This window comes from Sarcophilus harrisii, chromosome 2, assembly GCF_902635505.1.
Source record: "Sarcophilus harrisii chromosome 2, mSarHar1.11, whole genome shotgun sequence".
Lineage (NCBI taxonomy): Eukaryota > Metazoa > Chordata > Mammalia > Dasyuromorphia > Dasyuridae > Sarcophilus > Sarcophilus harrisii.
The window spans coordinates 504,238,053-504,253,191 of NC_045427.1; the positions used below are offsets into that span (position 1 = coordinate 504,238,053).

General features: G+C 32.6%; 1 protein-coding gene across 6 annotated transcripts in view; it reads right to left on the minus strand.

Annotated features, from left to right (window-relative positions):
* MYO5A (myosin VA) overlaps window positions 1-15,139 on the minus strand; it is a 202,525-nt gene that overhangs the window by 125,890 nt on the left and 61,496 nt on the right. For all 6 annotated transcript variants that reach the window (XM_031955220.1, XM_031955217.1, XM_031955219.1 and 3 more), the window contains exons 2-4: window positions 13,141-13,251; window positions 11,915-12,086; window positions 3,834-3,978 (exon numbers count right to left, since the gene is read on the minus strand). In XM_031955220.1, coding sequence (XP_031811080.1) covers window positions 3,834-3,978; window positions 11,915-12,086; window positions 13,141-13,251 — 428 coding nt within the window. The remainder of the gene's footprint in view (window positions 1-3,833; window positions 3,979-11,914; window positions 12,087-13,140; window positions 13,252-15,139) is intronic.

Below are 15,139 nucleotides of genomic sequence, written 5' to 3' on the forward strand. Positions count from 1 at the left end.
AATGGTCAATTCTTTAGCTAAGAGTCTTTGGCTAGATTCTCTGCCATATTCCGCCCCCCTGCCTTAATGAATCTTGACATTCTCCTCCCAGGTTTGTTATGAAGACCAAGTGAGAGAATAATTATGACCTTCTTAACATAGTGATTGGCACAAAATAAGTGCTATATAATTGCTAATTATTATTATTATCATATAGTTTTGTTTTCAGGCTAGAATCAATGCGCTAGAAAGCTGAACATATGTAAGGCAACATATGTAAGAGTTCTTTGCTATGTTAATTGTAGAGAAATGTCATTTTCCATTATAACAGGAACTCATCTTGTTAGGAATCATAATTATGTTGGGCACATAATCTACTGAACTCCCTTCAACCCTGATAAATGTCTGCCAATCAAGAATTAAAAGATAAATGAGACCTCCTTACTTCTTACTATTGAAGAACATCTAAAGAGTAATGTCTATGATATTAATATAAAATAATTTTGATTGAAATAAATTTCTAGTAGTATCCTCAAGGAAATTTGGTTTTAGTGTGCCCTTCTTTAAAAATTGTGATTAATGAGTGGTGACAACCACTCATTCCAGTTAATTCCAGTTAATATTGGGTCCTTCTGGGGACTGAATTTTGTCATTCTCACAACAATCCTACTGAAGGAGCTTTAGTTTTCCCTGCAGTTAGGTTCACTAAAATGGTCAATCAAATCCAGAAAACAAGTCCAGAAACAGGGAACAAAAATCGTACATAGCCCATTTGCTGTGTTGTCTTTTTGTGGGAGACAAATGAATATACAGTATAATGAAAAAATATCACAGTTGGTACAGGCTGTTAACTGTGATAGATTGTGCTCTGGAGAGCTATGAAGAATAGTCAGTAAATGGAAACAAAAATTCTTTAGAGATTAAAGATTAGGTCACTGCTTAACTACAGAGAAGTTTACTGCACAGCTATAAGATCAATGTCTGAATTTGAATACTAATTTCCAAGAGTGTCAGTATTTAACCTTTTCTGTGCATATACCATCGAGTTTATAATGACAAATATATTCTCATTATCATCTTGTATATACAATTAAGTGTCTACTTGAATAAACAAGGTAATGGATTTGTTTTTTTATCACATTGGATAAAAACCACAGTCCCTGCAACAAAAGGTTACAATGTGTAATTAACTATTAATACAAGCAAGTAGACACACAAGAGAACAGACACAGGAACTATGTAACAAAACAAAACAAAATGACACATCTCTACAAACCAAGCTCATAAGTAAATGTCAATAGTAGTTAAATTAAGTGAAAAACCACAATGGAACAAAGGCACTATGAAGAAGATCCAATAATAGCAAATGTTTTCAGTATTGCGTTTCAATATGCTCTCGTTTCTATGATCTCATTTGTGAAGTAGAGAAGGCAATTGCTACTATCTTATTTCATAATTAAGAAAATTATGACATGTTAAGTATCTTGTTGAAAATTACATAGATAGTAACAGATCTGAGACTAACCCTCTCCAGGGCTTTTCTCACTAGACTTACAAAATTAGAAAATGCTCATTCCATTGTTTCTATAATCTAGGAAGGAAACATTTATTTCAAAGACTAATATCAACTTTCTGTCAAATCTGCAAGTTACAGTTCAAAGTTAACAGATCACGAGGTATTTATTAGACTTAAAAAGCTATTCCATGGATGTATAGTTCAAATGGTTATCTAATAGTATCAGATTTTCAAAGAGTTAAGGTGCTATATAGATAATAACTGTTACTACTATAATTAGTAGTAGTGATAGATCTAATTTTGAATCCTTGTTCTAACACATTTTTTGCAATTGAGGTCAAGCAAATGAACCTCTCTGAATCTCGGTTTCCTCACTTGTTAAATAGGAATAATATTTATTTCATTATTTTGCAAAGGTGATGTTAAAGAAAGCTCTTTGAAAATTTCAAAATAAAGATCGAAGGAAAGAAAATTGAGAAAGATGAGTATCAAGTGACTACCAGTAATAATATTAAGGATAAAGCTTCCACCTATATATTCAAAGAAGTCTTTTTATTCCTTCACATAAACATTTTTCAAAACTTTTTTGGGGGAGTCTTTTGCTCCAAACTCCTCTTTGCAAAGTAAACTGTTCCAACAAAGCTCATACTCCTGGTGTACAAGCCTCCTTAGTGTACAAGGTACTCATGACTCACTACCTTGGCTCAAAGGTCCAAAACTCATCCTATACATGGACAGAAATTCTAAACCACTTGAAAGCTTAGACATGTGGGTTGTAGAATAGAAGTGCACATGCATAAATAGATGATTCTTGGAGGAAAAAGTGGGAGAGGATCAGGATTTTGATTTTTTTGGTTCAGGGAAATCATGATATGGAAACACCCCCCCATCAATGCAAAGCAAGTCATCTATAATTTGTAGTCTTGCAGAGTTTACTGAGGCACTGAGAAAAGGAAATAATTTGCCTGTGTTGCTACTGCAGGTACATGTCAGAGCAGAACTTGGAGCTAGGACTTCCTGACTCCAAACCTGACAGTCTGTCACTAATACTATTCTTACTTTTTTTGATCATTCATTATTATAACCTTTTTCATAGGCATAATCTGGTATCACAAACAGTGATACAAACAAATCCCTCTCCCTTTTTTTAACCTTCCTACAATATTTATTGATTCCTATTTGTTTAATACTTTTAAAAGATATTATGGACTTGGGACAGCTTGATGGCACAGTGAATAGAACACCAGCCCTGAAGTCAGGAGGACCCGAGTTCAAATCCGACCTCAGACCCTTAATACTTCCTGTGTGACCTTGGGCAAGTCACTTAACTCCAAATGCCTCAGCAAAACAAAAATTATAAAGTTTTTTAAAAAAGAGATTATAGACTTGTGCAAAACAAGAAACAGCATAGTATCATAATTAAAATTTGTACTTGTGTATAGCTTTATATCTCTTCAATACAGTAAAATTAATCTAGTACCAAGCCTATGACTTTGTATGTATTCAAATTATATGGCTGATTTCATCTTAGTGCCTAGTACATAGTGTTTATCACAAAGTTGATGTTAATAAAAGTACTTTTTCATACACTCAGATACTTATTTGGCACAGATTTATTAAAGCAGAATCTCTAAACTTTAGATAATGAGGCAATTCCTTTCATGATTAAAATTCTAATTCAGTCCTTAAGATTTGCTTTTGCCTAAAGACTTCTAATTCAAAGGGTTATGGAACAATCTGAGGCAGACACGGAGAGCTGATATTTATATAAACATGAAAAATAACAGGTATTTGAGCAAAGCTAAGAACTGTTTTTGGATTTGTCTTTTTATCCCTAGTGCTTAGTGTGTGGTGTCTGACATATAATGAAAGGCACTTGATAAATAAGCATTTTTTGAATGTGAAAATTCTATTCTGGGCTTAATGCTTTGATTGAGCCCTTTCCAGAACTATGACATGGAGTTGGAAACATGGCCATTATTTCCATATTCTAGTAATTGGGTACTAAAGCAATGTAAATACATACATAATATAGACCCAGTCACATGTTATGGGTTTCCATCCCCTGAATTCAAACAAAATATATTCTTGCATATAAAGAAAGTCCCTGCACCTCTTCAAACCTCAATTTCTTAATTTGTAAAATTAGACCTCTGGGCTTAAGTGACCTCAGAAGTACTTTCTTGATCTAAAGCTCTCTGATCAAAACAGATATTTCCAAATCTTCTCCCCAGATATTCTGATTCCCAGTCTGTTCTTTCTTTAAACTGCCTTGCCTTCTGGGAATGAAGGAAATGATTACAACAAATGAAACAAGATAAATTCATCTTCCCCTCACCTGGCCATCTGTTTATAAGCCTCTTCTGCCACAGCAAAGATGTGAGGATCCATATCTCCCATGTTCTGGCCACTATATGCATTAATGATATCTTCGCCATAGATAGGTAACTGTTCATAAGGGTTTATAGCTACTAAAACAATACCTGAAAAAGAAAATGAAGCACATAGCATATGATGATACTGGTAGATTCTGAAAAAGGCTAGTAGAAGAAAGATCAACAGTAACACTGATTCTTTCCTTATCTGTATTATTTATATAAAGATTACAATTGAATTTCATAATGCTTGGCAGTCAAAATTATATGACTGGGCTTTCTAAGGCTGAATATAATTTATTAAATGTGATTTAACAATGTGCTTAAATGTGCATTTGTTAAATGCTTCAGAGAAATCTCAAATAATTCAGTCTTATTTTAATTTCAAACCCTACTGCTCTTAAAAACTGAAGGGCCAAATATAAAATTAAGTCTTGTGCCCTGACAGTTAGCCCCATTGCCAAAAGGTTTGAACCAGTCCACATTTCCTCCATAGATAAATGGATCTGTTTCTTTCTTAGGGCACTCAAGACAAATATCTTGACAAAGTCATGGTCAGAGAAATAAAATGAGAAAATAAAATGCAAAGCAACAAACAGAAAGACTCAGTCATATGACATCACTTGGAAAGAGTTGAAAAATATACATTGAAAGCCTAAAAAGAAAAGGAACTCTAGAGAAAGTACAATATATAGGGATCTATATTTCCTGAATGATTCCTTAAATATATGATTTCTGAAAAAATTCTATGTTCCTATAAAGCTTACATAACCAGATTTAAAATATCCCTTGCTTATATAATTATATTCTGCAGCTTATATAATACTTGGAATACTCTTTGCCCTGTACTGCCTTTTGGATTCTCCTTTACCATCACCCCTCAGGAACCTTTCTGCCTTTGAAATTTAATTCATTAAAGATTTCCACCCAATCTCAATGATGAAAACTGTTAGAGAACAGTTTCCAGCTCTCCTACTCTTCTTTACTTAAGGAGTTCAGTACATGATTTACTGTCTTCATTTATTCCCCCAAATTCTGCCTTGATACTTGAATATTAGCAACTCTCAAATTCCTTACTCCCCAAATTCCTCAGTTTCCTTAAATGACATGACCTATTTCTTCACCCTTTTTCATTTCACATAAGGATGGTCACACTCTTCAGGAGTGATTCATCTCATCATTTCTCCAAGTATTTTACTTCCCTGATGAAAAACTCTGACAAAAGAGAAAATGGATGGGGGAAGGTTACGTAATAACAAGGCAAGTTAAAGAGCAGAATTAAAGTAGAAAAGTTAATAGAGATAGGGAAAAAAAGAGATATACACAAACACTACAAGAATGGGAACTAGATTCCAATTGATCAATGATAGACAGAATCAGCTACATTCAGAGAAGGAACACTGGGAAATAAGTATGAACTGTTTGCATTTTTGTTTTTCTTCTTAGATTATTTTTACCTTCTGAATCCAATTCTTCCTGTGCAACAAGAGAACTGTTCGGTTCGGCACACATATATTGTATCTAGGATACACTATAACATATTTAACATGTATAAGACTGCCTGCCATCTAAGGGAGGGGGTGGAGAGAGGGAAGGGAAAAGTTGGAACAGAAGTGAGTACAAGGGATAATATTGTAAAAAAATTACCCATGCATATGTACTGTCAATAGAAAGTTATTTAAAAAAAAAAGAATGGGGACGAGTTAGGACAAAAACAGTAGGGTTAGAAATCATTGATCTTAAGACAAAAATCTTGAAGACTCAATCAAGAGTGAAATCTACATTATATGTCAGCCACATTAATACTGTTTTAGATGCATATTTCCATGTGGGTATATATATATACACACACACACACAATTTTTAAATGTATTTATGTGAGTATATGTGGATATTATGCATATAGTCTATGTATGGGTATATATATGCATATTGTGTGGGTCTGTGGGTGGATATGAATATATAAATATATATGTACACACATTTATATATATATGTATGTATATAAAAATATATCTATACAGATATAAATATATCTGTGCTTAGTCTGCTTAGGGGAAAGGGAGGATGAAAGAGGGGGAAAAGAATAAAGTAAAATGTATATCAGAGAACTAAAGAACAACCTAACCTACAAGGAAGCAAAGAAGAAATGGATACTTATGAATATAATCTCTTTCATTATTATATATGCTTTCTTGAAATGAAAATTTATTGTTATATATTTGAATCATCCCTGATGTTATACTGGACACATGACAATATTTTTTGTTTTTATTTTCCTTTTCTTTCTTTTTTCTATTTTTTAAAAATTTTGTATTCAATTCAACTCCCCCAAAAGAAATTCATTCATTAACTAAAAAACCCTAACTCTGACATGATTCTGATCATAGCTTCTATCAATCCAGTTTTTTCCTTATGTCTCAACCCTTCTTAAAATTATTCTTAGCTGAGAGATCTCCAGTCAATACTTTTTCAGACTACAAATCGTCCTTTCCCAATCTTCAATTCTATATTATTCTCTATTTTTGAATTCCTTGTCCTACTACTTCACTACCCATCTATTTCCTAATAGCTCTGGATCTTATTCTAACTAGTGGTTCTCCTTTTCCTTTCCTATTCACAAGCTGTTGATTAAAAGTGCAACATACTTTTTGACTTTACCACTCAACCAACAATGCTCTTTTCCAAAGTTACCTGAAGTCTCTTAAATAATGGTCTCTTTTTATTCTGGATCTCTTACCTGCATTTGAAACTGTTAACTATCCTCTCTTTCTGAATATTCTCTTTTCCCTCAGTTTTCCTGACACTATACTCTTCTCATTATCTTTCTAAGTCTACTTTGCTAGTGGTAAAATCACTGATCCCTAACTGTGAGTGCATCCTAAAGCTGTACCCTAGGCCTTTATTCATTCTGTCATTATACTATTTCCTTTGGTGACCTTATCAGCTCCTGTAGGTTTAATTATCTCTAAGCAGCTGATTTATTGTTCTATAGACTGAGTTCCAATCTTGCATCATAAACCGTTTATTGGACATTTTGAGCTGGGTGTCCTATAGACATCTCAAATTCTACATGTTTAATGCTAAAACAAAACTCATTATCTTGCCCCCACCAAAAAAAAAAAAAAAAGAAAAGAAAAGAAAATACAAAAAGTAAAAAAAATCTGATTCTTCTTCCAAATTTCTCTACTTCTGTTGAAGATACCAACCACCATTATCCCAATCTCTCAAGTTCATAACCTTGATATTATTCTTGATTCAACTCTCCCTCACCCCCAATTAATTAGATGTAGAATTTTGCCATTTTTACCTTGGACCCTGATATAGATTCAATATAACACCACTCTACTAAAATGATAGTAACAATGTTATTGTTAGATCCTCTATTGCCTCCAGGGAAAACAAAGTATCAATTCCTCCATCTAGCTTTTAAAGACTCTTTAACATAGTAGTTGTCTCTCACATTATACTCTCTAGAGAAACCCTCCAAGTCCCTCCCCATTACACATCCTCTCAACTGAAAATCCTACTTTTCAGCAGGTAAAAAAAAAATTGAGAACATTTGCTGATGACCCTTTCTTCTTCCCTCCTCCATCTATCATTCAGACATCTTCCTCCACTATTTCCTCCTTCATTCAGTTTCACATTAAAAGATAGCCCTTCTCTTTGCCTAGGCAAATCCTTAAACATGTATCCTTGATTCCATCCCCTCCAATATTCTCTAGCAGATTGCCCCTCACTATTATCTCTAATTTTTCTCAAATCTTCATTATCTCCCTCAATTAGCTCACTCCCTGCTGGCTTAATTTTTTAAAAAAATCCTTATTTGATATGACCATCCCTGTTAGGTACCATTCTATTTATCTCTTTTCCTTGAGAAAGTCTTCTATACTAGTTGCCTAATACCCTCTTCTCATTTCTAAATTTTGCAATCTGATTTCTGATCTCTTCATTTAACTGAAACTGTTCTCTCAAAAATTAACAATGATTTCTTAATAACCAATTACTTAATACTAATTGACACTTTAATGTCAATAACTTAATAACTAATAATTATCAGTAACATTTTCTCAGTCCTCCTAATTCTTTATCTATCTGAAGTACTGGTCACTATCATTCACTATGTTCCTCTCTCCTCTTTAGGTTTTCTTGATATTGTTCTCTCCTACCTCTCTTCCTATCTTTCTATTCTTACTTGTTGTCCTTTTTGCTACATCTTTTAGAGGATTCCTCTTACTTCAAGATTTAACTCATACAAAGTAATTTCTGTTCTCCTCTGCTCCTCATAGTTTTCTCTCAAAAAATTATTTTTACTGATTTTTATTTATTTTCTTTGTTTATTATGCATATATCTATATATCTATATCTAGTGTGTGTGTGTGTACTTTTTGCCTTCCCCTTAAGATATGCAATTGTTTTATTCTTTGTATTTCAATCAATGTTTAGCACATTATCTGATACAGGGCAGAATAATAATAAATGCTTATTGATTGAATCATTGATGTCTAAGCAACAGAGTTAAAAGATCCACTAGTGTTACCAGGGCTCTTAGAGTTTGGCAATATTGCAACTGAAGTTACTTTGAGAATCCTAATCTATTACAGACACCTGGGATGGAAGTAAATCCCAGTAATTCTTCCTCTCATTGACCATTTCTCCATAATATAGTCTTCCTTAATACACACACATACACACACATTCACACACATATTTACACACACATAGAATATATAGAAGAATAATTAACCAACAAGTTTATGGTGACCACCTAGTATGTGCCCAGAGAACTGTCCTAGGCACTAAGGAGCAGTATTTAACATAAGCATTTTAAGTTATGAAAAAAAATATACATGCATACATACAGACATATGTCTATATATGTGTACATATATGTGTATATATATAATATAGCTGCATATATAGATAAATATGTAAATATAGTCTCATCTGATTCAATCAACAACTTATGAGTTAACTATATAGGTATTATTAATTCAACTTTACAGATGAAGATGAAGAAATTAAGGTCCACAGATATTAAAGGATTTGTCTATGGTCCTATAACTGGTAAAAGTCAGAGATAGGATTCAAACTTAAGTTCCTTATCCCAACTTCAACCCTTTCTACTTTTTATCATACTGTTTTCTCCTTAAAAAAAAGGATATAAAATATCCTTGACCCCGGGGAATTTATAATATACCATGGTGACAAAATAAGGTATATATATATATAAAAAACTGAAGATCAAGATTGCATTATATGTTGATATACAGAGTATAATTGTGTGATACAGAACACAAAAGAAGAAAGAAAATCAATTGCTCGTTGGTTCATTATGAGAGAGAAACTTGGTAGACAAGACTTCACATTTAAAAAAAAAGCTGGAATATTGAGTGTGCTACATACTTTATATTAGTCAATCATATGACATGAGAGCCAAAATGTTATGTGACCTAAAGTTATATTTATAGTAGCCATGTAGAAAACAAAGGAGGTTCCAATGTCAATGAAAAATTCTCTGGCTAAACCACAGCTGAAGTATTTTATGTATTTCTGGGAATCATATTTATTTTGTCTGCTAACAAACTAAGTTCAGAAAAGGATGGAGAACTGAAAAATATGTCATATGTAAATTGCTTGAAGGACAGAGATGTTTTTCCCAGGAAAATAGATGACTTAGGAGGAGACAAACTAGCTATCTTTCAGTATCTGAAGGCCTATGATACCAGAAGACAATTTTTTTTGTAAGCAAAAAGTAGAGCTAGGAGCAATGAGTAGAAAAAGGAAAGCAGTAGAGTTTAGTAAGATATAAAGCAAATTTTCTAATAATTAGCACTCTACAAAAGTAAAATGAGCTTCCATCCCTCCTAAGTTTCTTATTTCTATCAACGATATTACCATTCTTCAAGTAATCAAGTTTTGTGATCTAGAAATCAACCTTGACTCTTCATTATCACTCATGTAAAAATCTGTTTTGAAATCCTGTTGAACATTCCACCTCCTCAAACATACTCTCTCTTCTTACACCTTAATCACCCTAGTTCATACAGTCATCTCTGATCTGGACTGAGTGCAGTAGTTCCTTAATTGGTCTCCCTCTGAATAGACTCTTCTCTCACCAATCTATCTTTAGCAAAGCTACTAAAGTGACATTTCTACAATGCAGATTTGACCTTGTGTGTAAGTCCTCTACTTGAAAAGCTCCAGTGACTCCCATTTCTTCTTCTGTTTGGCATTTAAAGCCCATCTTTTCAAGGTGATTACATATTACTCTTCCACATTCATTTTACATTTTAACTAAACTGACTTATTAAATTCTTCCGTAAGTGACATTCTATCAATTGTTTCCTTTGTATAGGTATCTTTCATCACCTTAAACTCCAACTTCTCCTAAAAGTTCCTGTGAAGGCTCAAAAATTTCTCCATGATCAAAGGTTTTTTCTTGATTTCTCTGAGTTGTTTCTCCTTCCACATCCCCCTTCCCTCAACTTGCCACTGTATATTTTGCACATAACCTTTTTTTTAAACAGTGAATATGTCCATATATACCTATAGATTGTAAGCTCCTTGAGGGCAAGGTCTGTCTTAATTTTATATTTGTATTCCTATCTTCAAGGATAGTATGTGGTATGTGATGGTCACATAATAAAATCTTGTTCTATTATATGAGTAGAAGTCAGTCAGTTTCCCTTTATTGGAGATCTTTATGTAGACCTTTATGACTTCATGACAGGCATATTATGGAAAAGATCTATTATTGCTTAGGTATGATTCATTTCATTCCATCTTTGACTCTTACTCTTCTGTCTTCTCATATCTAATCAATTACCAAGATAAATCAATTCTACCTCAGTAATATCCTCTAAATCCAATGCCTCTTCTCTATTTCCATGGTGACCACTTCAGTACAAGCCTTCTTTTCCATCCTTTTGATGGTTGATACATAGAAGGAAAGGGTATCATGAAATCCAAGGGTGTAATGAGAATGAAGAAGAAAGGATACCCAGAGCTGTAACTAGGAGGGAATGATTAGGTTTTAGACCCTAACAATCATAATGCAACTTGCACCCATTGAACAACTAGAAACAACCAAAGTTAGCACCTGGTTAGCAAGAATAATTATTTAAAATACGAAGAAACTAGATAACATTATGAATACCCATCCACAATAGCTACCCACCCAATAATAAATAATTCCCCCTTCTGTAATACTGAATTTGTATTAATTACTCCTTATATTATTTTCACAAAATGCATCACAAAAAGTTTGTTTGAGAGCACCTGTCTCTGGTATTAACATGTCTGGCTAAGGCTGTGGGTGACTCATTACCAGATAGTATAAGGAGATTATTAATTTTCTTTATTAAGGATGAAAGCTGAAAAAAGTACACTAAGGCAGTGGATACAGAGAGAAGAGAATGGAAGTTCTAGGACTATTTTAAGTTTCTCTGAAGATTAATGGGGGAGAAGTCATAGGAAAGTAGTAAACAAAAAGTTAACAATGGAGAAAAAACATACACAGTAGCTGAAGAAAGATGCAAAGATAATCAGAGTTAGATACTATAGACCAGAATGACAAAGCAGTAGGTAGGATGTCCCAAAGTCTGAGTGCAGTTTTAGCTATTAAAGCTTAATTTAAGATTTAAGTTTTCCTAATGTATTTAAGCTATTTCATAATGCTCTTCCCCTCCCCCTCATTTATTTAAGCTACTGAAATTAACCAATTGTTTAAGTTTCTAAAGTCAATTAAACTTAAAATTGCACTAAGATTTTTGAGACATATTCTTTAAAAATTATGTAACTTCAAGAAGTTATTCAAAATACGATGTGATATGACTGAATAAAACAATTAAGACTGCCTTAGAATAACATATAATATATATTTTAGTATATATAAATATAATAAAAAAATAATAACAGAATGTTATTTTATTTCCTTCCCCCTAAAAATAATCTCTAACCTATATTCTTATGCCTAACATATTTCATGGTTTTATGAAAACAAAAGAGATATTTCACCTGATATTCTGGGACATACACTTACCACAATAGGTATAAATAAGCTTGGAATCAATAAAACGGACTCTGAGATTATGGAGCACAGCAGGTTCATGAAGATAGCTGAGAGCTGTGAGATCATTTTCACCCACAAGGATATCAGGATTTCGTAAGTGAGGCAGCTCCTTTGTCTTTGGATCTAGACGATATTCCAAATCCTAAAATTTGAAGAGACAACACTTGTATAGATTATTCAAATAAAGACAAAATATGCCTCTATTTCTAACTTATTACTACTTTTGGAAGTCATCTACTGCTTCAATCCTTATTTATTTCTAACATGAAACTGTCTATTCCTGGCACCTTTTGACATGATGCAAAGTTGGTAGAAAGTTGGTTAGCCATGAAGCCAAATGCATCTTGTGGTTTCCTGCCTCTTATGTTTTTGTTCAAACCATTCTATCTGCTGAGAACATTGCACTCTTTATCTATTTAATATTACCCAATCTTAAATCCACAGACTTTTCCTCCCCATGAATTTCCATAGTACTAATTAGCTTTATAAAATTCAATAGGCAATCAACCATATACTTCTGTATTTTGAAACCTTTTTATACATTAGTTTTTTTATGCACCTGTTTAATTTCCCCAAGACTACATATTCTTTGAATGGAAAAATCATAATATCAATATTTTATATTTTCTACAGTGCCTTTCACATAGTAAATCTTCAATAGATATGTGTAGGTTGTTTGGCATAACTATCTAAACCTGGGCTGGTTTCCTCTAGTCACCCAGTTTTAAATAGTGTATTATATATCAATGCTAGCATTAGCATAAGCAAAATTAATATAAGGTATCCCAAATCAATATAATACTTTTGATTTCCTGTTATTTTGGATTATTCATGTTACAGGTGTACTTCATTGGCATAGATAACTTGGTGACTATATATCAATCTAAAGACAAAAAAATAACATTGGACCAAAAGGTAAAATGCCAAACCTAAGTTAAGAACACTGTGGTCTCTCCGAGCTTAATGACAATCTTTAGTTTCTGATATTTCTCCTCTTCAACGTAATATCTATACATATACATAATATACATATACATAAACATAATATTTATAGTTTAGAAAATCAGATTATCTGTAATAGTCCAATCTGCTCATTTCATAGGTGAGAAGAAAGAAGATGCGGATAAAAGACACAACTAGTAAACATCAGAGTACCCAAAGCCTACAGACTGGTGAATAAAGAAAGAAATCATTACCTGGCCTCCCTCTAGGCGTAGCTGAAGCACTTTATCTCCAGGTTTATAATCTTTGAGCAACTCTGCTGATTTCCAGACTTCCTCAGGATCAGGTATCCAAACCCTAGCAAACTATAAGGCAAAATAATAATTAGGCTAAATTCTTTGAAGACTTAATATCATTTATAATTTATACTACTATTTATGATTATATATTAATTTACAATTAATATTAACTAATTTTTCAAGTGTTGGAATTAAATTTTTACATCTAATAGTGGGATTATCTTCCATAAATATTACTAAAAAGGTGCTTTCACATAATACTTTAAATAGTTTGAACTTATCAATTAGATTTACTTTTATGGATCACATGTATTATGAAAATGCTGCATGTAAAAAGAAAACTGCCACACTAAATCATATTATCTGGGTATTTACAATGTCTAATCTTATTATGCTAAAATGTTCTAAACTTTATTAATAGGTGCAGTATGATAAAAATCAGTTAAATATTTAAGTTTGAAGCTATGAATTTTATAAAACAAATGTTATTTAATCAGTAAATTTAAGAACTATAAAATGAGTTTACATAAAATTAAAATACCTGTGACTTAAAATTTAACAAAGACTGATTTTAAAAGTCCTCTGAAGTGACAGCATTTTTGTATTCCATTCTAGAAACAGATACTTAAGCTATTTTGTATTGTGAATCAATGGATTCATGTCAAATATAGCTTGTGGACCCCCTTCTCAGAATGTTTTAAAATGCATTAAATCAAATCAAATTACACAGAATTACAAAGGAACCCAATTTGATTGAAATAGTTAACAACATATATATATTTTTTAAGATCAAATTCACAAATTCCAAGTTAAAACTTTGGGGTACAATCTAGAAGACCATGACCAAACTGTAATTACAAAACCCAAAACAGATTATTATAAATACTATTTTAAAGTCTTCAAAGAACTTCACATATATTATGTCATTTGATATTACCTTGCTAAATCAACCCTGCAATACATCTATATTTGCCTATCCTAGCCTACTATCATACCAAGACAACCCTGAAGGACAGAATTTCCATCTCTTCCATTTATGTCCACCAGCACAGCTACGTGAAAGAATACTCAAAATAATTCTCCAAATAATTCTCCAAGATAAGAAGATGCTAATACCTTAAGGGAGAGTTGACAGTTAAAGCCAAACAGAATCATGATAGAGTTTTACTCATAAGCATGAAAATTGACAGGATAAGGTAAATAAACATGACACATGGCCCACTGTGCTAATTCTTGGGTATGCATAGCATGCCAGAGCTAGCTGGCAAGGGGAGACCACAGAAAAAGAAAGACAAGTCAAAGAGAGCATTTAGAAGATTAGAAAGAAAATACTACACAATGCATTTCTAGGTACATAGACGGAAAAGAATAAGTCTACGTTGGAGAAATTAGATTAAGCATAGAAGAGTATGGAACCCACTCAAAATGAAACTCTCAAGTCTGTGATAGAGTACTTTTACAATTCCTTTTCGTAAATGAACTGCTATTGGCCAAATAAATATTTCATTACAATAAGGTATTTATTTTGTACTAACTCAAACTGTGGATGTTACAATAGTCTCAAAGCCTCCCTTGGACAGAAACTCAAGATTTTTTTCACAAATTTTTCCAATTTGTGAAAGAAGGGGAAAAGAAGGTATTATAAAATTCTGCCTAGTATCACAAATGTCATATTGCACTACTGAGTTGGGACAAGTAAAATAACAAAAGAATCATCACTTTCCCCCCCACTTATTATACTGTACTCTCAGCACGTTATAATAATGTTTTTCTTTAAGCAACATATGGACAAATAAACAAAAATTTAGTTATAACAAAATTCTCTAGAAACTATTTGTACCAGCAGTTCTTTTTTATGGTGGCAAAGAATCGGAAATTGAAAGGATGCCCAACATTTGGGGGATGGTTGAACAAGCTGTGGCATATAATTGTGACATAATACTATTGTGCTACT